The sequence below is a fragment of the Lepidochelys kempii genome, chromosome 6, assembly GCF_965140265.1.
Source record: "Lepidochelys kempii isolate rLepKem1 chromosome 6, rLepKem1.hap2, whole genome shotgun sequence".
NCBI classification, from domain to species: Eukaryota; Metazoa; Chordata; order Testudines; family Cheloniidae; genus Lepidochelys; species Lepidochelys kempii.
The window spans coordinates 48,789,729-48,814,247 of record NC_133261.1 but is presented as its reverse complement, the minus strand read 5'-3'; the positions used below and the strand labels follow the sequence as shown (position 1 = coordinate 48,814,247).

Sequence of the window (24,519 nt, the reverse complement as noted above, 5' to 3'; positions counted from 1 at the left end):
TACTATGAGGCAATAAATTCGTTCTGTAAGTTATTGATCTGTAAAGCTGGTTTCTAGATAAACATTCAGAGTATCTATGTCCTGAGGTTTTAAGTCCTGTTGTTCTTTATACCCCAGGACTATATAGATACTTTGAATTGTTTATCTAGAAACTAGCTTTGCAGATCACTAACTTACAAATGAATTTTTTGCCCTCTTATAGCATAGTTGAGAATGTTAAAAAACACAATTAAAGTAATGAGATCATGAGTATAAAAATCTCAGTGAATATGTTTAAGGTTTATATTCTCATGCTATTTAAATACAGAGAATATGATGTTTTTGTTCATTTGTCCTGCTATATAATTATATCTTTTACCAGCATATATATACAATTGTATAGGCTGTATGTGTACAAAATACACCTACACGGGGCATGTTAGTTAGGGGGTTCTGTCAACAGGAATGCTGTTCCAGGGGGCAGGAATTCCAAAAGAGAAGGTACTCTTTTGCTATCTCGACTTCATACTGCCCTGGGCCAACCCCAGTGAGAACACTCATGTCCCGTTAAGACCATAGCTAGATTATTGAAAGAAGAGGTGGTGAGGTTCGTCCTCACCCGGCCATCATTTCCACAGCAGATTGCAAATAAATCTACTGCATTGAACCTCACCCTATAGTACAGCAGGTTCCAATTTCAGCAGTTGTCATTTTAGGATAAAATCACAAGTCAGGCTGGTATTTTCATGCCTGCGCTGAATCAGGGATCTCTAGAATGTTCCTATAAACCTCCAGTATAAAGCAGAAGGGTTGCTTTCAGTACTTATACTATACATACCTGTTCCTAGTTGCATAGCAAGTTTCCTACATTAGATTCTCTGCAGTGATCTAGAAAACAATTGGGCAATGAAAATTAAGTTGGATTGCTTCCCCCATCATGTCGAGGGTGGAGAAAGTAAATAAGGAAGTATTATCTCATTATTATCCTTCTCATAACGCAAGAACTAGGGGTCACCAAATGAAATTAATAGGCAGATGGTTTAAAACAAACTAAAGGAAGTATTTCTTCACACAACGCACAGTCAACCTGTGGAACTCTTTGCCAGAGGATGTTGTGAAGGCCAAGATTATAACAGGGTTCAAAAAACAACTAGATAAATTCAGGGAGGATAGGTCAATCAGTGGCTATTAGCCAGGATGAACAGGGATGGTGTCCCTAGCCTCTGTTTGCCAGAAGCTGGGAATAATCAACAGGGAATGGATCACTTGAAATCCTTTCTGTGTTCTCTTCATTCACGCTGGGGCACCTGGCATTGGTCACTCTTGGAGGACAGGATCCTGAGCTAGATGGACCTTTGGTCTGACCCGGAATAGTCATTCTTATGACAAAGCTAGATGCAAAAGGATTTCTGTTTGCATTGTTGGCCATGCAGAAGTCCACAAAATACAGACTTATTTCATGTTATTTAATTGTCCAACATAATACATTTCAGACAGATCTCTGTTTAGTTTTGACCACTTCAGGACAAGGATGTTGTCTTGTTCATTTGTAAAGTTCCATATACACACACAGTCCTTCATAAATATTTAATAATAACAACAACACTGAAATGCAGCCACCTCTCCGGTTGAGGAGCATAGTTACAGACAGCACAGTGCACAAAAGGAGGAGAGCAGCCACTTTTGGCCAGTGGGACAAATCCCCTTTTTCACACAGAGTGCTATGGGATCTTTAATGTAAGTGTACAGCAGATACGACCTTGGGTGAAATCCTGACTCTACTGACATCAGTGGGAGTTTTGTGAATAACTTCAGTGTCTCCAGGATTTCACCCTCAATGTTTTAAATAACACAAAATAGCTGGGGAATGAGGAAAGAGAGCTCAAATCACAAGTCATTTAGGAATGATGCATGTGCGTTCTTAATGAAAATTGTATTCCTCCTTCTTCATATTGGTCTCATTTTGCCCTGGGGTGGAAAAGAGAATGGGGAGGGCTGAGTTCTGGGCCAGAACTCAACAAAATGACTCTGGAGTAACTGAGAGCAAAGCTTGCTCCGTATCTGAGTACTAGGTATAAAATGGATATATAAACACCACCAAAAGTGTGGAAGTGCTTACAGATTGTTTTACTGAACCTTTGATATCTTGATATCTTATTTTGTTTTTTAAAGGTACATGACTGATGGTGGTTTGGGCCTGTACACTCGAAGACTGAATCGGCTACCAGATGGGATGGCTGCAGTGCGGGAGACACTGCAGCGTAACACCTCACTGGGACTAGGAGATGCTGACAGGTATGCTTGTGTCAAGCAAATGAATGTTTAGATTGTGCCTTTTTACAGTGTCATAATTTGCAGCTGCTAATGCATGTTGAAATTCAGGTAAATAGCTGTGTAGTGGGATTTCAGTGGTTGACTATGTGGTTGTAAGGATCTCTAATGCTGTGTACCACTTAATGCGTTAGGAAAAGGGAAGAGACACAGCGTAAACCCTTTAAAATATTGTCCTCTGATTGTAATGTGGGTTTCTCAAGTGGGTTTTTCTGAGCTGGAAAGAACAAAAGCATATTTAAAAAATTCTACGTTTAATACATTAGACTTGAAAAAGAAAGGCACAATTCTCTTCTCACTTTCACTTTATTAACTTCAATGAGGAGAATCAAGCCCAAAGCCTGGTATAAGGGCTTTGTCAGGTTATTAAAAGGAACATGATTAACTGGAGAAAAGAGAATCTAAGGAGGTTGATCAAAAAGGAAACTTCTGGAGAAGATATGTGACATGTACATAGCTAGGGTTGTGATGAGTAGAAAAACTTTTGCTTTGTAACAGGATTTGATTCGAAGGACTTCCTATCCCCTCCCAACCATTGTGCCTGATAAATTTAACATAAGCAGTTGATCTATTGCTTGAACCTAGCCTTTGCACTGAGAACATCTGCAGAAGGGCCCATGCATGGCCTGTGAGTTTGCCTCATTGCTTCCATAAAGTGCCCCTAAGTAGTATATGTGGATACTGAGCTTCACTTTTTAACCAGATTTTGAAATTAGCAAATGTTTTTTTCACTGCTAACGGTAAACGTTTCCTGGAACATACTGTAATAGACTTCATTTGCTGTGGTTGAGATCTTCTGGTTGGTGACAACTAGATTAATAAGGGTATATAAGTATAGGAGAATCTAGGTGTGGTTTTTGAGGAGAGCAGAAATGGATTTCTTTTGATGCTTCTTTAATACTAGAAAAGGAGCAGAACAAAAAGGTTGAATTCAAACACCTAAACACTGTGAAGAAATTCAGTTTAGTTCTCTGTAAGCAGTCACTGCTTTAGGGCCAGAACATGCCTATATTTTTCAGGAGTTCATATCTTGTGCTGAATTTTGAAGCTTAGACCCATTTCTACTTAACACCACTTCTAATTGGTCAGATAGGGTTGTTTGTGAATGACATAAGGCTTGGGAACTGACAAGGAAGCTGAAGACTGTTAGCACAATGGAGTCTTTGCCCATGACTCTAGGGCTCCTAGGCACTCCTACAATACAAATAAATAATAATATTTTCAAAAATACTAAAAACTTTTTAGGGAGCTGTTGATTCCCTCCCCCTTTAGTGTTTACAGCATCTGTCATACTTTCATTTGGTCTGAAAATCTTCCTGAGTTCTATGTGCTAAGTCACTTGCCTGAAATCTAGCCTGCCTGTGTGTGGTTTTCTTATTTCTTACAAGAGCTTTTTATTTCAGCTTTAAATAAATTCCAGTTAGAGGAATCATGTCACATTGCAAAAGAAAAGGCAATTACTTGCTAGTAGTAACTTGTTACAGAGAAACCAAAGAACACATTTGGTGAAAGAGCTTTCATCATCCTCATAATTAGAAACTAAGGAGAATGGGGGAGAGAAGGAGGGTTATTATGAAAATGAATCTTATAACTTAAGTTGGAAGAAGAAACCATACAAGTACTGGAGGTTGGATTCATGTTGCTGATTCAGGAGCAAAACAGGGTCATGAGCACTCGATAGATTACACTTAGTCCCATATGCTGTGGCTTTATTACGAATAGTTTGATTAAATCCTTTCTAATTAGAATATAGTAGTTGTATTTGCCTATCTGTCTTAAACAGAAGTTCAGTGCATTCTGCTAGAGGCTAAGACCCAGAGTTTAAAGGTATTTTGGTGTTGCTGTGCTCAGTATTGCAATGCCTAATGTATCTAGGAGCCTACAATATCAAAAGGGATTTAGGCACTTAGGATCCAAAATCCCATGGACAGCTGATGGGAGTTAGGGTCCTACTTATCTAAATCGCTTCTAAAAATGAGATTAAGGCTTCTAAATCAGTTAAGTGTTGCAACATTAAGCTCAGCAACGCCTGTGTATCTTGAAAAATTTGAGTCTGTGATTTGAAAAAAGCTCCTTGAGCATTTAAAACAGGGGTGGGCAAACTTTTTGTCCTGAGGGCCACCTCAGGGTTGCAAAGCTCTGTGGAGGGCCGGGTAGGGAATGCTGTGTCTCCCCATACAGCCTGGACCCCACCCCCTATCTGCCCCCTCCCACTTCCCGCCCTCTGACTGCTCCCCTCAGAACACCCGACCCATCCAAACCCCCTTCTCCTTGTCCCCTGACCGCCCCCTCCCGGGCCTCCGCCCCTAACTGCCCCCTGACCGCCCCCTCCCTGGGACCTCATCCCCTATCCAACCTCCCCTGTTCCCTGACCATCCCCCCAGAACCTCCGTCCCATCCAACCGCTCCTGCTCCCTGTCCCCTGACTGCCCCCCGAGACTCCCCCCCCGTTCCCCACCCCCTTAGCGTGCTGGAGCCAGCCACGCCACCGCGCTGCCCAGCAGGAGCGGTGGGCCAGAGCACTGGCGACGCAGCACGCTGAGGCTGCGGGGGAGAGGGACCAGCAGGGGAGGGGCTGGGGCGAGCCTCCCCAGCCGGGAGCTCAGGGGCCGGGCAGGACGATCCCACGGGCCGTAGTTTGCCCACCTCTGATTTAAAACATGGGATTAAAACCAAGGGCTTGTCACAATGTGACAGGGCACTAGCTTGCTGCTCAGTAATGTCCCATGTGGACACTGCACAGCACACTGGAAGTTCCATAGTGCACTTTGACATGTTGCTGTTTGAAATGGGTGTTTGTCAAAGCACATTACTGCACTTTCAGCGTTCTGTAGCAGCGTCCACATGGGATGTTACTGTGAGGCAACCTGGAGCACTGCAGATTCACACCCTGGCGTGTGATGTAGTAATGTTTTCTGTAGACAAATCCTAAATTTTAATCCATTTCTCAACTGAACTTTTACTGCAATGAAGGGTAATCTAATAAAATGATACAACAAAGGGTTAAAGAGTCTACTCCATCTATGAACAGAGGTTAATGATCATGCAGTGTTGCTCAAGTAGTCTACCTAGAAAATATGTATGAAGATTAAATTTAGCTCACCATAAATAGCTGTAAACTGAATACCATGAGAGAACCCAGTATGAAAATATAGCAAATCACACCTAAACGGTTATTTAGTTAAAGAATTCCCAAAGGAGTTTTTGCAGTTTGCTTACTTGTTTTACTTACTTGTGTTATCTCATGAATTGTAGATGGCTAGTAGAGAAGATTTTGTACATTAGCTCTATTAGCATAAAACATAGCCCTCACAAGGTACATTTCCCCCTGCAGCAGGAGAGGAAATCTGAATTAGGCAGTTTAATTTAATGCTTGATTGCAAGGTTAATGGAATCATCACACAATGCAGCTGAGTTTATTTACTCACTTGAAGAAAATTTGTGTGTGTGGAATAAACAGCAATTTCAATACCTTTTTATTGAGTATTTGTTTGTTTTTTTTAAGTTTGTAAATTAACCACCTATGGTTTCATCTCTTCCATATTTATGGTTTGGTGTTTACCAGCTGGTTGCATAAGTTCGTTTCACGTTGTCAGACAGAGCTGCTTGATCTAAGGCTACATTAGATTCGTGCTCAAAGCTTCCAATTACTAGAGTGCAGAATATGGATATCCGAGTTGAGAAAAAAGTTTAATATAACTGCGTACAAATATTCCTTGTTTCTTTCTGTGTAGATAATTTGAGACCGACATCTAGCTAAATTAGTGTATCTTCCCAAATAGCTCAGAAGACTATATTAGTGAATATGACTTTATCAAGAATAACTTTAAAGCTACTATTAAATATGATAAGCAAATATCAATAAATCTGTCTTTTTTTAAAGCCTTAATGAATGAGTGCTTATGAAACTATTTTTGAGTATGATTTACTTGGATTATTTTACTTTTATACTTTAGATTGAGATTGGAAAAATTAGAAATATTTTAATATGAAAAGTAAAACAGCTAAAGGGATTCTTGGACCCTTCCAAGGTTCTTCACACCTTGTCCTCTTGAATGCATCCTTTCAGCTCTGCTGGGGAGAGAAATTTCACCTCAATTTAAATTACATCCCCCCCACTACACAATAAAAGCTACTGTGTTGTGGGCTGCAGTTTAAAAAGTGGTTCAATCTTCCAGCATAAATGGGACCAAACTGTGTTTTAACTGTGTTTTTGAATCATGCTTCACGTTTGCAATGGCCAAGGTTGTAGCACAGTCCAGGAACACAATTATTGAAACTACATTTCTGCGGTACTGTGGGAGCAGATTGAGTTTAACTATGTCACAGAAGTGTGCCATGATGTAACTATTTCCTGCAACTCAATAGCATTTCACAGCATAGACAAGAGTCTCAGATAATCTTATGATGATTATAGACATGGGAATGGACCTAAGAGAGGAGATACACTGTAAAATACAGGAATTGAGAGTTAAACTGAACCAGAGCAGAATAAAATCAGAGAAATACAAACCACAAATGTAGTGATGTTAATATGAAAGTCGGTCAATGGAGAGAAACCCAATATTTTTAATGCAGTCACCACTAGGGAATCTTTTGGATAAATGTGTATAACTCAGCAACATTAATTTTGTTTCACTAATACCATCTTAATTCCTCTCACTTATACCTGTGTAACATTATCTACTTCCATGGAGTTAATCCTAATTTACAGCAGTGTAAGAGGGGAATTAAGCCTAGGGACTTTTCCCCATCTGCTCCAACTCCACAGTAAAACTTGAAATAGAAACTTCAAATTTGCAACCACCTGTAGGTATCAGTGATTAAAACTATAGATGTCACTGGTTCTGTATTTTTACAGTGCCTTTCACAATGGGGTCCTGGTCCATAACTAGGGCTCCTAGGTGCTGGGGTAACACAAATAATTAACAAAAATTGTTGCAAGATAAAGATTTGAGCTAATTGACGCACACAACAGAATGAAAAACTAGAGACCTTTTGACAATGTCAGAAGACAGTGGCAGAGGACAGGGCAAGTAGTGGAATGCAGACAGCCATAACCAAGGAATAGATGTCTATGACTGTGGAGTGCAGAGGAAGAAAATAACATAATTGCCAGCCCACTGACCCCGACAGCAAGTTATAGATTGCAAATAGCTTACTGTAGCCCCAGTACTGTTTAGACTCTAAGGCACTATGTCCTGTCATTATTCATCCCATGGAACTGCATGTGAATTGATGGTAGGTTGTGACCTTTATTAAATTGGCTTTAAACTGTACTATTGAAAATGTTCATCATGAAAATGTTGCCATTTACCATTTGCAATCAACACAATTCCACCACAAGTTCCATACTGTTAATTACTTGTAAATAGCAGCATTTTAGTGGAAACTGTCATGGTATCTTCCTTAGCTAAAATAAGAGAGACAAGGTGTGTGAGGAAATATCTTTTATTGGAACAACTTCTGTTGGTGAGAGAGACAAGCTTTCGAGCCACAGAAGAGCTCTGTGCTGCTAGAAACTAGTCTCTTTCATCAACAGAAGTTGTTCTAATAAAAGATACTACCTCATCTACCTTGTCTCTGTAATATCCTGGGAATGACATCTCTACAACTACACTGCATGCCACAATGAACTGAAATAGTACACTTACTGTTACAGTAAGGGGTCTCTGTAGATCGCGGCAAACAGGGTGATGAAATTATTTTCAGAGCAATGGTGAATCAAAAAACCCTGTTATGCACCACAACAGTCATACTCCTTTCATCTTGGATTCAGTTTTATATAATTATGCTACTTTAAGAAGGGCAGCATTATATTGCTGTCTGTTACTGAAGTGCAAAACACCTATTGAAAACGTGTCTGGAATTTAAGACAGCCTTTATCCTAAAATGTTAAAGCATGACTTGTTACATTTTAACCTTTAGGTTGTCAGCACCTTGATTCTTAGAGTCTGAGTGCACAAGCAGATACAGAACAGCTTTCAAGGTTAATGTGTAAGAAAACTATTTCAGTATATTTTTAACTCTAGAATACTCGTGACAGTCTCTCTCCCCTTCAATGGCTTCTCCATGTGCTCACATGTTAATCCCTTTTGCTCAGAGGCAGGCTGTTTCAGTGCCTTTCTTATCTGAAATTGTGAAATTGCATCCAAAGTCTTGTAGTTCACATCAGCATTTCCTAATTTTTGTTAGACTGGAGAGATCTGAGTTAACCAGAGACTTCATCCCACAGCAAAAGTGCAGCTGCTCTTCCAGCTAGTAGTAGCAGCCACAGGAGTTAAGATACTACAGTTGTTGCCATTACAAAGCTGTCATTTACCTCCTGGATTCCACTTTCCTACCCACAACCCTTCACCTGCTTAAAGCCCTAAAAATTGCAAGTGCATTTGGTTGTGGGACAGCAATGTGGAGCAGGATACCTTCAGTCAGGCATCCAATATAGTAGGCAAAACATATTTTCACAAAAAATAGTGAAAAAGCCATAAATCTGGTAGATTTCAAATCCATCAAAGAATAAATATATATTAACATCTGTGCACTAAGTCAGGCAAACTATATGATATAACTGTATATACAGTTGCTTAATAGTGAAACCAAAGGATTACTCAAATGTTCAATCCCACCAGATCTACCACTCAGCCTCATAGTCTGCTTGGATTTTATCAGTAGGCTCAAGAAGAAACGCCACTCCAAAGATGTAAGATGTACTTTGGTGCATGTCGATAATCATCTCTCAGCCTTTGAAAGATACCATGTTTATCTTGAAAAATCAGATACCACAGCAACAAAGAAACAAGTTTCTTTGAAGCTTTTGGCCTTGGAATTTTGTAACAAAGATCAGCTGATTAGAATTTCAAGTTGTAACAATACAATATACCTTGATTTTGTATAAAGAAAAGGAGGACTTGTGGCACCTTAGAGACTGCTCAAATAAATTTGTTAGTCTCTAAGGTGCCACAAGTCCTCCTTTTCTTTTTGCAGATACAGACTAACCCGGCTGCTACTCTGAAACCTTTATTTTGTATAGTATCTTTTTTACAAGCTGTAAACCAAAATGCTTCTTGGGGCTAAATAATACAATTACTATATTAAACAACAAATAAAAGCAGAAGCAAAAGAGTAGATGCCAGCTCTGGGGGCTTTGGGGTAACAGGCCCTGACAGAAGAAAAGACATTCTCCTCTCAGTCCAAGGAAAATAGGACAGTCATAGGGTAGGCACCCTTGGCCATAGGTCCAAATGAGAAAATAAACACAGGGCAGCTTCCTTGTGCCTAGATCAAATGGACAAAACAAACAAAAATAGGTACTGGTTAAAGTCCTGGGCACAAGCACAGACCTCATCCAAACAGGACAAGCAGATAATTAGCAAGTTGTTCTTCTTCCCTCACCCGTATCTGGTTCAGGAGTCTCCTGGGCACAGACGATACTAGAGAACAACTCCTCTCCTTTCTGCCACTGCAGAGCTACAGTACTACCACTCAGCAGTTTAACAAGCTACTCCTGCCAGATGCTCTCTCCAGATGCTCACCTCAAGTAGTCTTTCCAGGCTAGATTGGTCTCCATAGTTTAAAACTCACGTGAACTGGCTTCATCACAGAGATAGATACTAAAGACATGGAGTGGATCTGCACCCCTGAGAATTATACCTTTCTTTACTCCTGGTCTATGCAGTCCACCCTCATGGATAGCCCTTTTGGGCCTGATTCTCCATTGCCTTATACTTGGTGTTTTCATTTTACACTTATGAAAGTGGGTGTAAAACACCACAGATCTTACCTGTGTACATTAGGAGGGACATCTCACTTTTTCAAAGTATTGGGTATTTGCTTCCAGTGGAAGCAGACTATAAAACCATGTTAACCACTCGTCTGATCCAGTATGACTAATCTTATTTTCCTACACGTGGGCCTAAATTTTCCTAAAGTGTTTTTGTGTGTAAGCACATGTATGTGTATGTAACTACAGTGATGTATATGCAATTTAGAGGCTATGTGAAGCCAGTGATATTTTGTATTTCCAGTGCCATTGCCTGGAACTAGCATTGCCTTCTCTGTTACATGCAATTTCTTTTAAAAATGCTTTGGGCATTAAGCTTGTATTCCACGAGTAAACAAGTTTTGCTGACACAAAGGCCATTTTAAACTGTATCAGGGACTTCGTGCTTTGCATGACAAACCAAAGAATGTGCAATGTTCGCTGACACAGTGCAGACCCTGTTATTTAGTTTTTCATGTCTAATAGCAACAATGTCAACATAGTCTCAAGATTGACCTACTCTAGTAACCTCTGAGTTTAGGATTTGGAGATTGGATAGATAAAACTAATGACAGTTTTCAAACTCCAAAAGCAGATTCAGATGTTTGTACTACTTGACCAGCTTGAAGGTTTTGGTATGGCTATCGAGCAAATGTAAAGCGAGTTAGGGCTGAGGGTGGGTTCTTTTTCGTTCTGTGTGCAGTCTGAAATGTCTCATTTTTAAAAAGGTGAACACTACAATCACAACTCCTATGGCCTGTGTTGTATTTTTGGTAGTTGGACGTTACACAGTGCAAAGGACTTTTTACTTAAAAAAAAAACAAACAAAACCAAAAAGCCTCAGTGCTCAAGAAAGGCTCCAGGAGACTGAAGACTTTAGCCATTGTCAGGTATAACTTGGGTGATAGTGGTGCAAGCTTTCCCACGCTGTTCTGCAAATATGTGCCACTGTTGACCTAGAAAAATGTCTAGGGGTGAGGAAGTAATGTAGTTTCCATGCCCATTCAATGATTGGCTTCCCTGCTGAGGTGACCAAGAAAGCCATTTAGTTGGTGTTTTTTTGCAATGGGGACACCTTTCCATTAGAAAATGGATAAAGACTGCCAGCTCATTTCACTTACTGTGATATAATGACCTATGTGACTCCTGTTGATAATCAATGGGAGTGGCATGGCATGAAGCCCATCCAGCACTTGGAAAATGTACCATTATGGTTTCTAATTTACCTCACTTGGACAGTGCATTAGGTTTTTCAGTGGAATTGTCCACAGTTGTATATTACACTAGTGTGGGATGACAATTATATGTGCTTGTATACCGCAGATATCTTCAGTTTGTATGTGATTCCATGTGATTTGTTAATAAACAGATTTAATCTCCATAGCCAGGAGATTAGCATTTTACACAGTGACTTTACTTCTGCAATAATTTTACTGCTTTGGAGGTTATATAAAAAACCAGGCAGTCCATACCCATGATAAGCTTGTCTCTCATCTTCCTTGCTGTGCTTCTTTTGGCTCTTTTATCTCCTTATCTTGAGTTGTCTTCAGCAGACTTGCTCAATTTTCAGTAGATTTACACCAAAACTTGCTTGCTTCAATTCAGTGAATAAGAATTGTCTTAGGAATTAGGACACTAAATGTCCAAGAGAAACTATAAGGGTTATATACCAGTGAAGTCAATCCCTGTATATTTACATATTTCATAAACAACCACAACAACAAGTATACATTAGACAATTATAATTAATTACACACTATATACTGGAAAATCGTTGTCAAGGCAGCTGCTGTAAGACCGTGTAACTTATTTTTTATTAGTAGCAGCTTATTCTATTCAGTTTTTCAGTGAAAAATAAAGCACTTGATTCTGATTTAGCTTACAGCTGTGTAACTTGAGGATAACTCCTTTGAAGTAAATGGAGTTATATTATTGTAAAATGGGTATAAACCCCAAAGAGCTTCAGGGAACTCTCTCATTGTGGGAGGCCACACTCAAGTATATCAGGGTATGAATGGTCAATAAGTAGCCAGAGGGTCACACTGGACATTGGAACTCTAACCTTTGAATAGTATCTGAGCAAAGCCCCAGGTCTGAGTTTAAAGAATTTTAGCTGCTTAACTTTTCAGTCCTTAACTGACAAGGGCTCAATTCAGCTGATACTGCTGTGTTGCTGCACGCTCTCATCTGCCTCAAGTAATTTTTTATCTTCTTAATCTAATTTTAACTTTAAATTGCATCTTCACTAATTATTCTGTAGTTTGAGTTTACTTTTCATTTGCATCAACTAATTAATCAGTCTGTTTTTAGAGGAAATGAGAAATTCCTTTGAATTTTCCAAACGGATATCTCCCCCCACACTCCCCGCAATTCATGTTCTAGCATAAGTGATTTATTCTTGTCATGAAATTTGCAACCAGGAATGTTCATAGGAACATTCCTGGCTGTGCTTTGCATTTGTTTGAAACTATTGATACTTGGTAGGTGCTATCTGATTTGCATTTAAACAGTTCTGGGTTTCACTTGTTTTTTGTTAAGTTTTTTATTTTCAGAGATAATAAAATGCAGGCCCAATACTAGATTCCATGTGCACTCAAATCTGAAGTTGTAAAGCTGTTTTGGATGTGTAAGGAATGAGGGATCAGGACTGTATATTTTTTGTAGAATAGTCAGAGATGAAAACATAGAAAAAGGAGAGGAAAAGGAGGAGGGAAAATCATAAATGAGTAACCATCACAAACAAATAGATATTAACATCCTCATGCTGGGTGAAGTTCAGATACTACTCCTGTCTTCAAATTGGAGTAGCGGTGAGGATCGTACTGTTCCGTGTCTGACTACAATAGGTATACAATTGCTGGTTTTTTAGATTATCTGTATGTGATATCTCATGACACCTAATGTGCCAGCTCTAAGTTTTGCTGTGTTTTTTTTTAATATCACTAGCTACATAGTGGTGCCTTAGGATTAGTGGCAAACTGTAATAGTCGGCATTCTTTACTATTGTGGAGGAGGGTTGGGTTTTGCCCATAGCCCCAAAATTTAGACAGTGAACTCTGATATCTTCTCTGTAGCTCAGAGCTCCTCTTAGTTGAGTTTCTCCAATAACTGCGGACTGTTCCTTGATTTTTCCCTCTCCCCCACTCCCTGCCCCATTTCTGTTCTTTACCATGCTACATGGTCTGCTTCTGCATTGTTTACAGTCAGTTCAACATGAGGGTCCTAAACTTTTCTTTCCCGTGAATCTTACCATGTGTCATCCATCCTCTCTCCCTGGCCCTGCCCTGGTTGCTTAAAACAACTCTTTCATCCCCTCCCACATCAACTGCTACTTCCTCCATTCTATCCAAGCTGGCTGCTTTACTGTCCCATTTTCCTTCCATCTCCACACCGTTGTCTCTGCAGCCTGATTTGAGCACTAGCCCCCACTAGCAATTGCTAAGATCCCTCTGCCTCTACTTTCATGAAACTATTCAAACCTTCTCTGTTAAACAGATGTTTGAATTTAATGGTCATACCCCACTTTGTATATTTTGTTCTCTTGTGGACTAATATCAGTCACTGATTGGATCTATAGATTTTAGCCTTTTGGGATAGAGACCCACTTCATGCTGGGAATTGACCTGCCGCTATAAAGGGTAAAGAACATTTGTGGCATTGCATGCATTTTCAGAAATGATCACATTATAGGAAGGATTGCAATTAAGAGAGCCAAACATAATTTATAACTTATTACTGGGCTAAGCAAGGATGGGTGGGAAGGTGGGAGGGAGGACATAGCTGTCGACAGATATTTAAAGGATACTAGCACATCATAATTTAGTGTTGTTTCACATAGGAGTAATGGAATCAGATTAAGGCAGGGAACATTTACACTGAACATAAGGGAAAACTCCCTGACACGTAATGAACTGTGAAATAGTCTCTTAAAGTGGGAGAGGTGGCAGATCTAGTCCTTGGAATTTTTAAATCTGAACTGGGCAAAACATTACAGAAGAATTGCACATTGACAGGAAGGTGGACTGGATGACCTAGGACATGTTTTCCAGATCTAACTCCAGGGAGTTCAATATTAATATGAAGCTATTATTAAAACACATTACTTTGCATTTGATAGGTTAAAGTATTTTGCTAGTCGTGAGCACAATTCCTGAGTACAATGCAAGGTGGATAATTATCCATTAAACCACCCAGTGGAATAGATAAACTGGTACTACCTGAAATAATTTAGTACGGTGCCATCTTCCATTATTTTTGATTGATCTGAAGATGATACACATCCTTTTGTAGTCCTTTATGCAGTTCACTTCATGCCAGAACTTCTCCAATAGCTGGTGTAATCCCTTGGCAGTGTTGACGTGTAAAATATTATCAATCAGTTGCAACTATAGTAACATAGATCTGTTAACACATTCATCTGTCTAGTGAGCTTGTGTAGAAGATGTCTAAAAATAGGCTGCAAGAAATCAGAGCTTGCACCCATGTGTTGGTGTCTGGAATGATCTCAGTATGCTGTATAACGCCCTTGACAAGACCTAACAGCAGTGGAACTGTCTATGAAAATTGCTTTAAATTTCATAGGAAACAGTTTAATTCTGAAGCACCTTTCCTTCTAAAGGATTCCAGACCACTTCCCCCTTTTCCACTGACCACAAAGATGGGTCTCCATGGGTAGAAAGCGGGGAAAGGGCTGAACAGATGTTTACTCTCAAACACATTGACCAACCACTGTAATCCTGCAGCGATTTACTGAGTTAATGTTGGCTTTGTCGGCATTCATTTATGACAGTTCCCCAACCACAGCATGAAATCTCACTTCTTAGTCCATTGCAGTTAGTATCAGTAGTGTGGCTGTGTTCTGCTACTTTTCAGATAGAACAGAGAAAAGAGAAAGCACTGTGGAGATACAGAGCCTCCATAGGGTTGCCAACTTTCTAGTTGCAGAAAACTGAACACCCTTCCTCCACCAACTTCCCTGAGGCCATGCTCTTGCCCCATCCCTTCTCTGAGGCCTGCCCATTCCATACCCCCACCCTCTGTCACTCACTCTCCCCTACCCTCACTCGCTCACTCACTCATTTTCACCAGGCTGGGGCAGGAGTTTGGGGTGTAAGAGGGGGTGCAGGCTCTGGCTAGGGGTGTGGGCTCTAGGGTGCGGCTGGGGATGAGGGGTTAGGGGTGCAGGAGGAAGCTCCAGGCAGGGGCAGAGGGGTTCAGAGTGCAGGAGGGGTCTCAGGGTTGGGGTAGGTGGTTGGGGTGCGAGAGGGGGTGCAGGCTCTAGGAGCGAGTTTGGGTATGGGAGGGGACTCGGGGTTGGCGCATGGGAGGAGGCTGAGGGTGAGGGCTCCGGGCAGCACTCACCTCAGGCAGTTCCTAGAAGTGGCAATATCTCCCTCTGGCTCCTAGGCAGAGGCGCTGTCAGGTGGCTCCGCACACTGCCACTGTCTGCAGGCGCCGCCCCCACAGCTCCCATTGGCCATGGTTCCCAGTCAATGGTAGCTGAGGAGCCGGCTCTCGGGGCAGGGACAGTGTACAGAGCCCCTGTGGCTGCCCCTACGCCTTGGAGCCAGAGGGAGATGCTGGCAGTTTCCTGGGAGCTGCGCGGAGCCAGGTACTGTGGATGACCAACTGGACTCATGGTTAAGAAAGTTGAATGCTGCTCTGGAGAACTGGGGTCTATACCTGCCTCTGCCACAGAGTTCCTGTGTGATGCTTGGCAAGTCACTTCATCCAGACTTTTCACAGGATGACACTAATTATGTGTTCCTCATTTCTGTGTGCTGAACTTGAGACTCTGGGGTCTGATTTCCCGCCCCCTCCAAAAAAAGTTCAGCCTAAGGCAAACATCTGGGAGGGAAAATTTCAGACCAAACTGTTAATGTTTGACGAAGTTATAAGCAACTAACAACATGGTCTTATAATGGGTTGTGTTGGTAAATCTTAATAACAGCGTAACCAGCCTTGCCTCTAATACAACAATTTCTTCACTGCTGCATTATAGCTAGCTATCTCTAGACGTATCCACAGACAACAAACATGCCCAAAGCTCAACAGGGGTGAGACAGGAGAGGGAAATACTGGATAAGAGACAGCTGAGCAAACCTCGACTCTTATGAAAATGAACAGAATCTTTAAGCATCTTGCAGAACAGACAGGACCTCAGTCTTCTGCAAAATGTGGAGGGGAGAGACATCACCCAAGAAATCCATGATATGGAATATTTCTGGAAGCAGATGGCTAACAAAACTGAGCCAACAAGAGAGCTTTGTTCAAAACTAGTTAATAAAATGAATTTATCTGCAGAAATTCATTGTTGGAGTAATTAAATGATTACGTTTATTAGGGGTACAATCTTAGATGAGAAGGGTAGCAGGACTTAAAGGGTTTATGATCTTGCATAGCTGAGCTCTTATTGTTGTTATTAATGTGATTATTTTATTATGTTAAAGAAAAAATGCAACTGTTTGTATCTTTGTATCAGTTTGGAAATAAAGAGAGAAATATAATCTAGGCAATCGCGCATATATTATCTGAATGAGTTACTTTTAAGCAGTCTGCAGTTTAATGGTGGTGTGGGATACTGTACCATGGGAGTGAGTCCACTGGGCATTGAACAGGATCAGATGCTTCAGGGCAATTAAATACACAAGATTCTCACTTTAAACAAGGCACTGAAGGGAGGCTCCCAGTGTTCTGTGCAGTTAATCATCAAGAAAAGAATGAGTAGGAAAAGAAAAAGCACCATCTTTTATTTAAGGAAAGGAGGTTAGACCTCTGTAGGATGTCTGATTGAGTTGCATCTCAGTAAATAAAAAGCACTTGTTATGTTAATGGCCAGTGTGTTCAGTAACGCGGTTTGCCTTCAGATTATAGGTATATTAATTAGACTGTGCACATAACCAATGTTGCTGCTAGTCTTTCTCCTTACCAATGTTCTTGCTTTAGCATTTTTATTTATAAAATAGCACCAGATATTCGTGATTATTGCATATTTTTAGTTTGTGAAAGCACAGGTAATGTATGGATTCTAGCATTCTCAGACAGGAGCCCATTGATGACAAAAAAAAAAAGTACATCACAAAAGTTTATGGAACAAGACCATGACACATCTCACCTCTGGTACTGACTGCTTCCACTGTTGCACCTAATTATAATGAAACTAAAACAATTTAAAAGATTATACAAAACCAAAAATAATTAAAACAGCCATGAAAGCCTGAATCTGAAATATAATAAATTAATCTAATACCTAGTAATAGATCTCTGCCACGAGCAGCTTCCTTTTCTCCTAGTTTTGTTATCTCCCCCTGCCTTCTGTTGCATCTTATGGAAATCTTATGAAATCTTATGGAAATCATTTTTCATTTTATTGTGTCTTATTGAAGGCCAATTCCTGCTCATCTTTCTCACGCAAGCAGTAGCGTTAACTTCCCTGAGTAAGCCAAGTAGGAATTGGCCCATAGATTGAAAGTGCCTGGCCTGATTTTCCTGCTTGCCTGAAAACTGCTTTGGTGCTCCATTAATTAATTAATTGATTGAATAGATATAGGTTATTAGCAGAAACTTGCACACAGATCTCCTCTACAGTGTTCTTTCCTTGTTTGAGAATAGCATGGGTGACTTTCACATCAGCTTGGGTGTCTAAATATTTATCAGTGTTTGGGAGTATAGGTTACCCTGACTATAGTATTTTGACTCCACTGACCTCTGCTTTCTGAGCCTCAGTTCTGCAGCTCATTAGTCAAAGGAAAGAATGATTATAAGGAATTTTTTTAAAAAAACAGTATCTTGGGGAAAGATCTGAGATTTGTCATCTGGCACTCCAGACTAAATATTTAACATAGTTCATAAGGTATATAATGGAAATATTTACTTTATAGGCAACTGAAAGAATATAATTTACAACTCATTATCAGATTAGCTTTTCAGGTATCGGGTAACGATTATAACCCTCCAGGACACAGAGATTTGGGGTAAGTAATTCTGTAAAAAAATCAGAATCTCCAAAGTAATTCTGTTACAGAGAAAATAAAGTTGTTAAATACAATAGCTTGCCAGATACTACCTTGTCCTTTTTGTCTACACATTCCTTTGCAATATATGTTCTCCATAAAATAACTGAAGAGTTGTTTAACCTGTTGATTGCATGATGGTATCTCCGTTTTTTAAAACAGTGCTCTCTTCTGGGAAAAAAAAGTCCACATTGTTAATCATTGCTAAGGAGGAAGTGTACAGCCAGAGTAATGAAGCTGTGTACTGGAGAGAGCCTCAGGAAGAATGAAAGAGGACAGCCTCTCCTTTTGAGGATATGAAGCACTAGTGAAGCTACTCCATAGCCACAAATGCAGTCTCGAGCTAGTCTTCCTCACTGAACTGCCTGGAGGGAATAGCTCATGGATGATCCAAATAGCTGCAAAATCTCTATCCTTGCTTCAGCCCACACATCCCAGTTTTGTTGTATATGGGTTTTTAGACTCTGCCAATCACTATGGTAGCTGAGCACTCAATACATGGGTAGGAACTTAAGTGAAAACCATTGTTATGCCAACCCACTCGCATCACAATTAGACTTTGCAGTTCCTGTTGCTGATTCTTAGCTCCCCAAATCCTGCTTCCTTCTGCAGTGGAATGGCACTGGTCCACTGTATCTGTGGTAGTCTTCACCCATGAGTGAAAGGAGTGAACAGGATTTGCCCAGGCCTCCACTGCATTGCACGGTCTGTGGGAAGGTGTCTTCACGCCTTACCCCTAGGCCAAGAAATGGTGGTCACAATTGCATCCATAGGCTGCAGTAGACCCCACAGATCCTAGTGAATTATTATTGTCTGTGAAGGGAGGGAAGTTGGCAAGATTCACATATCTGTGGATCTTTGAACCCAGCTCATGTGCTGCTGTACAGGCAGTCACCACAGAACTAAGTGCCATGCTGCAAAGGAAGTGTACAACATCAGTGCAAAATCACCCAAACATCCTTTGCAGAATGAAACACAGCCAGTTCTGCCCCTGGAGGCCGTCTGCACCTGCAGAGAAGGGGAGTGAGTTTGCCCCCTACGTGGATAGTCATGAGTAAGTGCTGGAACATACGTTTTCATCTTACTGACCATAAAAGTGTAAAATGTTAGCCTTTTGATCATTACACTTTTACAGGCTGAGGTTTCTTCCAGTCAAACTCCTTGAAGCTGATATGTTAGCTACCTAAACAGTTTCACTACAGTACTATGATGAGAAAGGGCCATTAATATTCTCAAATGATCTGAAGGCCTTGACTGGGAGCATTATTACAGACTAGTTCTCTTTGTAACAGTCAGGAGTTCATATGTGGAAGTGCCGATTTACACCAGATGTTTATGGGATAATAAAGGAGCTTCATTTATGGCATATGTCTGATCAGTCACACTTTTCAAATATTATTTTAAATTCTAAGCTTTATTTGGAGAGCTTAGAGTTCTCTTATTGATTCATTAAGAGTTTATAACTCAAAAAGGACAGGAACGTAGAGTCCATGTTCGTTACTAAAGGTCAGACATTACATTCTAATGCAGAATTAGAAAAGGCTTTTGTTTAAATGCGCTCACCAGTTAAAGTCAGTGTTTGTAGGCAGATAATACATATCAGATTTTGAATAAATTCCTTTTATTGTGGAAAATTGTAGATTGAAAGGAAACTCCGGGCTGTTCTTGCCCAGACATGAGTGAAAATGGTATGGGTGAGAAAAGAAAGGAATCTGAAATCTTGACTTAGTTTCATTAATATTCTGCTCAAGAATTTGGAAATGGAAAGAGAGTAGATTTGATAGGCAGGTAACAGTGAGAGAGAGAGAGAGAAACAATCCACAAGGGAAAGGATGCGAAAATTCTTGATGAAAAGATTTTACAAGATAATCTGAAGAAGAAACCTGCTTTTGGCTCAGATGCACACTCCAGCTCATTCATCTCCTGTGCAGGTAAAATGGATTATTTTGTTTTATTTACAGAACACAGATGAGTTTTTGAAATGTATGTGGTTGTGGATTTGTATATGGAGATCAATTGTGTTAAAGGATGAAAGTTTGTGTGTGTGTCCTTTCACCATAATACATTTTTGGGAAAAAAATCTTTTGTTTTGCGGTGTCTAGACTGCCTGAGAAGGAGGATTTCCACTGGGATATAGAGCCCTTTGCTAAACAGTTAAAATCCAAAACATTAAACATCAGTCTTATTTGATGTTAGCTTGATTTAATACTTATACTTTATTAATTGAGGTTACCTCTGTGGTGCAATGCATTAGCTTGTTAACAAGAATGCTCCCCAAGTACGAAAAACAGAGAAGGGTCTGACTGAAAAGGCAGGTGGAATTTAAGTGGGCAGATTGTAATTATGACAGTATCTGAGCTAGGATTTAATCAGGACATAGTTAGCACCTCTGCTCATACGAAAAGTGCCATGACGTTTTTAATGACCACCAATGGTTAAGGCCTTTTGTATCTCATGTGAAAGATGGCATATTCAAGAGCACAGCACGCTTCAAGTAGCACTGATGTAGCACTGACTCAGATAGTGCTATTTATTGACAGCTTCAGCACCTAAGTATTCCCTAGCGGTTAGGTATGTCAGATTGGCTGAATGCATCCTCTTGACATTGTCCTGCAGCTCCTAACTGTTTATGCAGCAAGAGACTAGGATTCAAATTTATCTTCCCCTCCCTGGCAATGCAGAGCATTACTACTAGACTTCTGGATTTTTATAACCTTATTTGTATATTTTGCTTCTGTCATTTACTGATACAGAAATTATATTACTAGTCCCGGAAACTGAAAACAAGCTTATAAATCATATATACAGATAAGCTACCATATCCATCCCAAATCCTTTCTTCAGACTCCTGATAAGAGAATAACACTTCAAATTTCACTGTTTTTATAACCCTTTTGTATTTCGGGAATCAAGCTAAAATCTTAAAAGCTGCTGAAGACAAGGATATCTCATAGCATTAGAGAAATAAAATAATGTTCTGTTCAGCAGCTTAAACCAGAAGAATAGAATGTTTCTCTTTAGTCAAGGAAACTTAAATTGAAATCTATCATTTACAATGATATATTCTTTACAGCTATGAGATACTGGTAAAAAAAAAGAGCGTATCTTTTGGAAAGACAGATTAACTTGTATGATTTGGAAGAAGGAAAGTAGAAAACTGTACTGAAAAAACAAGGTGAATGATATGAGCAAATATAGTGCCCATATTTTAAAAAGGGAAGAAAGAGAACCCGAGGAACTACAGAAGGATCAGCCTCACTTCAGTCCCTGACAATATCATGGAGCAGGTCCTCAAGGAATCCATTTTGAAGCACTGGGAGGAGAGGAGGGTGATCAGGAACAGTCAACATGGATTCACCAAGGGCAAGTCATGCCTGACCAACCTGATTACCTTCTATGATGAGATAACTGGCACTGTATGGGGAAAGTGGTGGATGTGATATATCTTGACTTTAGCAAAGCTTTTGATATGGTCTCCCACAGAATTCTTGCCAGCAAGTTAAAGTATGGATTGGATGAATGGACTATAAGGTGGATGGAAAGGTGGATAGATTGTCGGGCTCAATGGGTAAGTGATCAATGGCTCCATGTCTAGTTGGCAGCCAGTATCAAGCAGAGTGCCCCAGGGGTCGGTCCTGGGGCCAGTTTTGTTCAACATCTTTATTAATGATCTGGCTGATGGGATTAATTGCACCCTCAGCAAGTTTGCAGATGACACTAAGCTGGGGGGAGAGGTAGATACGCTGGAGGTAGGGATAGGGTCCAGAGTGACCTAGACAAATTGGAGGATTGGGCCAAAAGAAATCCTGATTAGGTTCAACAAGGACAAGTGCAGAGTCCTGAACTTAGAAAGGAAGAATCCCATGCACCGCTATAGGCTGGGGACCGACTGGCTAAGCAACAGTTCTGCAGAAAAGGACCTGTGGATTACAGTGGATGAGAAGCTGGATATGAGTCAGCAGTGTGCCCTTGTTGCCAAGAAGGCCAACAGCATATTGAGCTATCTTAGTAGGAGCATTGCCAGCAGATCGAGGGAAGTGATTATTCCCCTCTGTTCGGCACTGGTGAGGCCACACCTGGAGTATTGCGTCCAGTTTTGGTCCCCCCACTACAGAAGGGATGTGGACAAATTGGAGAGAGTCCAGCAGAGGGCAATGAAAATGATTAGGGGACTGGAGCACATGACTTACAAGGAGAGGCTGAGTGAACTGGGGTTATTTAGTATACAGAAGAGAAGAGTGAGGGGAGATTTAATAGCAGCCTTCAACTACCTGAAAGGGGGTTCCTCAGAGGATGGAGCTAGGCTGTTCTCAGTGGTGGCAGTTGACAGAACAAGAAGCAATGGTCTCAAGTTACAGTTGGGGAGGTCTAGGTTGGATATCAGGAAACACTATTTCACTAGGAGGGTGGTGAAGCACTGGAATGGGTTACCTAGGGAGGTGGTGGAAACTCCATCCTTAGAGGTTTTTAAGGCCCGGCTTGACAAAGCCCTGGCTAGGATGATTTAGCAGGTGTTGGTCCGGATTGGACTAGATGACCTCCTGAGGTCTCTTCCAAACCTAATATTCTATGATTCTATACTGATTTAATTCTTTTTCTCCTTTCTTGGATCGATTGTTTACATTTGAGGGGATTATTAAAATTTTTGGCCTTTTTATGTAGACTCTATTTGCTAAGTGACCATTTGTCTTTCACAATTCTTATTCTTATTATTTATGGTTTTATTTAAGTGACATTTAATATTATTTTTATTTATATGCCATATACATGCAAGACACTTTATACACCTGCATGCACGCGCACACACACAAAGTGTCTAGCTGTGTATATATAAGCAGACAAGGTCCCTGCCTCAAGGTGCTTGACATGTGATAATGTTTAAGACTTTAGGACAAATCTTATTCCCTTGATTTGTGTAAGCAGTATCATTGGATTCAGTGGTCACCTGGGGTTTACTTAAGTTAAACTACAGGAATAAGTGAAAATTACGTGTTTGCTCAACTGCTTTAGTTTGGATAAGACCTTTCCTGCCTTCCCCTTTCCTCATTCCGTACAGAAAGTAACCATTTACACATGAGGCCAGATTCTGCCACCCTTGTTCATTTGAAAAATGCATCAGTGAATGTGTACCCAGCACTTAAGTGACACCAACTTCGGCAGCATTGCAGGGTCAACCTTTAAGTAAAGATAAAGTGACGTTAACCAATTTCTCCCACATACTCCGCACAAGCAGGCTTTTCTTCTCCATCAGGTATATATGTCCTATTGCTGGAGTTATTTGTTGTCTTGAACAAACAGTTTGATTAGTAAAAGGAAATTCCCAGGATTTAGAGACTGAATGTCTCTTACAGTATCCCCCTTAGGCATTGTCAAAGCACCTGATCTTATTCCAAACATACATGATTTGTCTGTCTGAAATCCTGGTCCCTTGAAGTCAATGGGAGTTTTGCTGTTGACTTAAAACAGGACCAGGGTTTCACTACAGGACTCCTTTGCTATAAAAATCCCAATGTTCAGGGCCCTTACACACCAAAAATCCTGTCTTTGAGAATTTACAATAGATCTTCATTGTGCCTTTAAGAGAAGATACTCCGCTTCTTGCTTGAAAGCATTGGATAGCACCATTGACAATGGTATATGTTTGCTGCTTTAGTGGAAGCATCTCCAAGAAATCTGATAAAATAGGACTAAGGATTTAGAGTTTGAGTGGTTCTTACATGACATATTGTGAAATAGATCACATTGCTGGAGGCTTTGTACCTTTCTTGCTACATTTGAAATCTTTCCCTAAAGACATGCCTGGCCAGTTCCTACATGTCATATGTGCAGCAGTGTACTACAACGTATCAGTGACTCTTTTTTATTTTCTGCAAGTGTAAAGTTTACCAATATTCAGAACAGAGCCCCTACATTATTTTGTTAATCTTTAATTATATTAAATCCTCATAGCAAGCCAGTACGCAGCCTAAATCAATGGATTGGTTGCCAGAGTACTCTACAGGGCCAAAGCAGGAAGAATCCTGCCCCCAATCTATAACCTGTACCGTGAATAGGTTCTATGACTCTAGTGCCCCTTCCATCCAGTGGTGTGTGAAAGAAACAGAGGGTTGTTATTGCTTAGATGTACCCCACCTGGCTCCCAAGCTCCTTTACCTGAACACATGCAAGAAGCTCTCATGACAACCACTGCAAGACCACAGCAAATGTGCTCTCTATATCTTCTCCCCCATTCTTGTACAGTGGAACCACGCTGGTTCTGCTTCACCTCAGCATTTCATTAGAAATATCTGGTCTGATTCTCCTGTCACTTACACCAACTTTATGGTGGTGTGATTCCACTGATTTGACTCCTGCTTTACTTCAGTGAAGAGCAGAGGATCAGGCAGTCTTATTTACCATTTCAGTTTCTGGTTTGAAATTTGCTTCTGTTTCACACAT

General features: G+C 40.5%; 1 protein-coding gene across 6 annotated transcripts in view; it reads left to right on the top strand.

The window, feature by feature from the left end:
* Positions 1–24,519, top strand: part of NAV2 (neuron navigator 2) — a 679,973-nt gene that overhangs the window by 562,464 nt on the left and 92,990 nt on the right. For all 6 annotated transcript variants that reach the window (XM_073347852.1, XM_073347851.1, XM_073347849.1 and 3 more), the window contains one exon: positions 2,152–2,274. In XM_073347852.1, the coding sequence (XP_073203953.1) occupies positions 2,152–2,274 (123 nt within the window). The remainder of the gene's footprint in view (positions 1–2,151; positions 2,275–24,519) is intronic.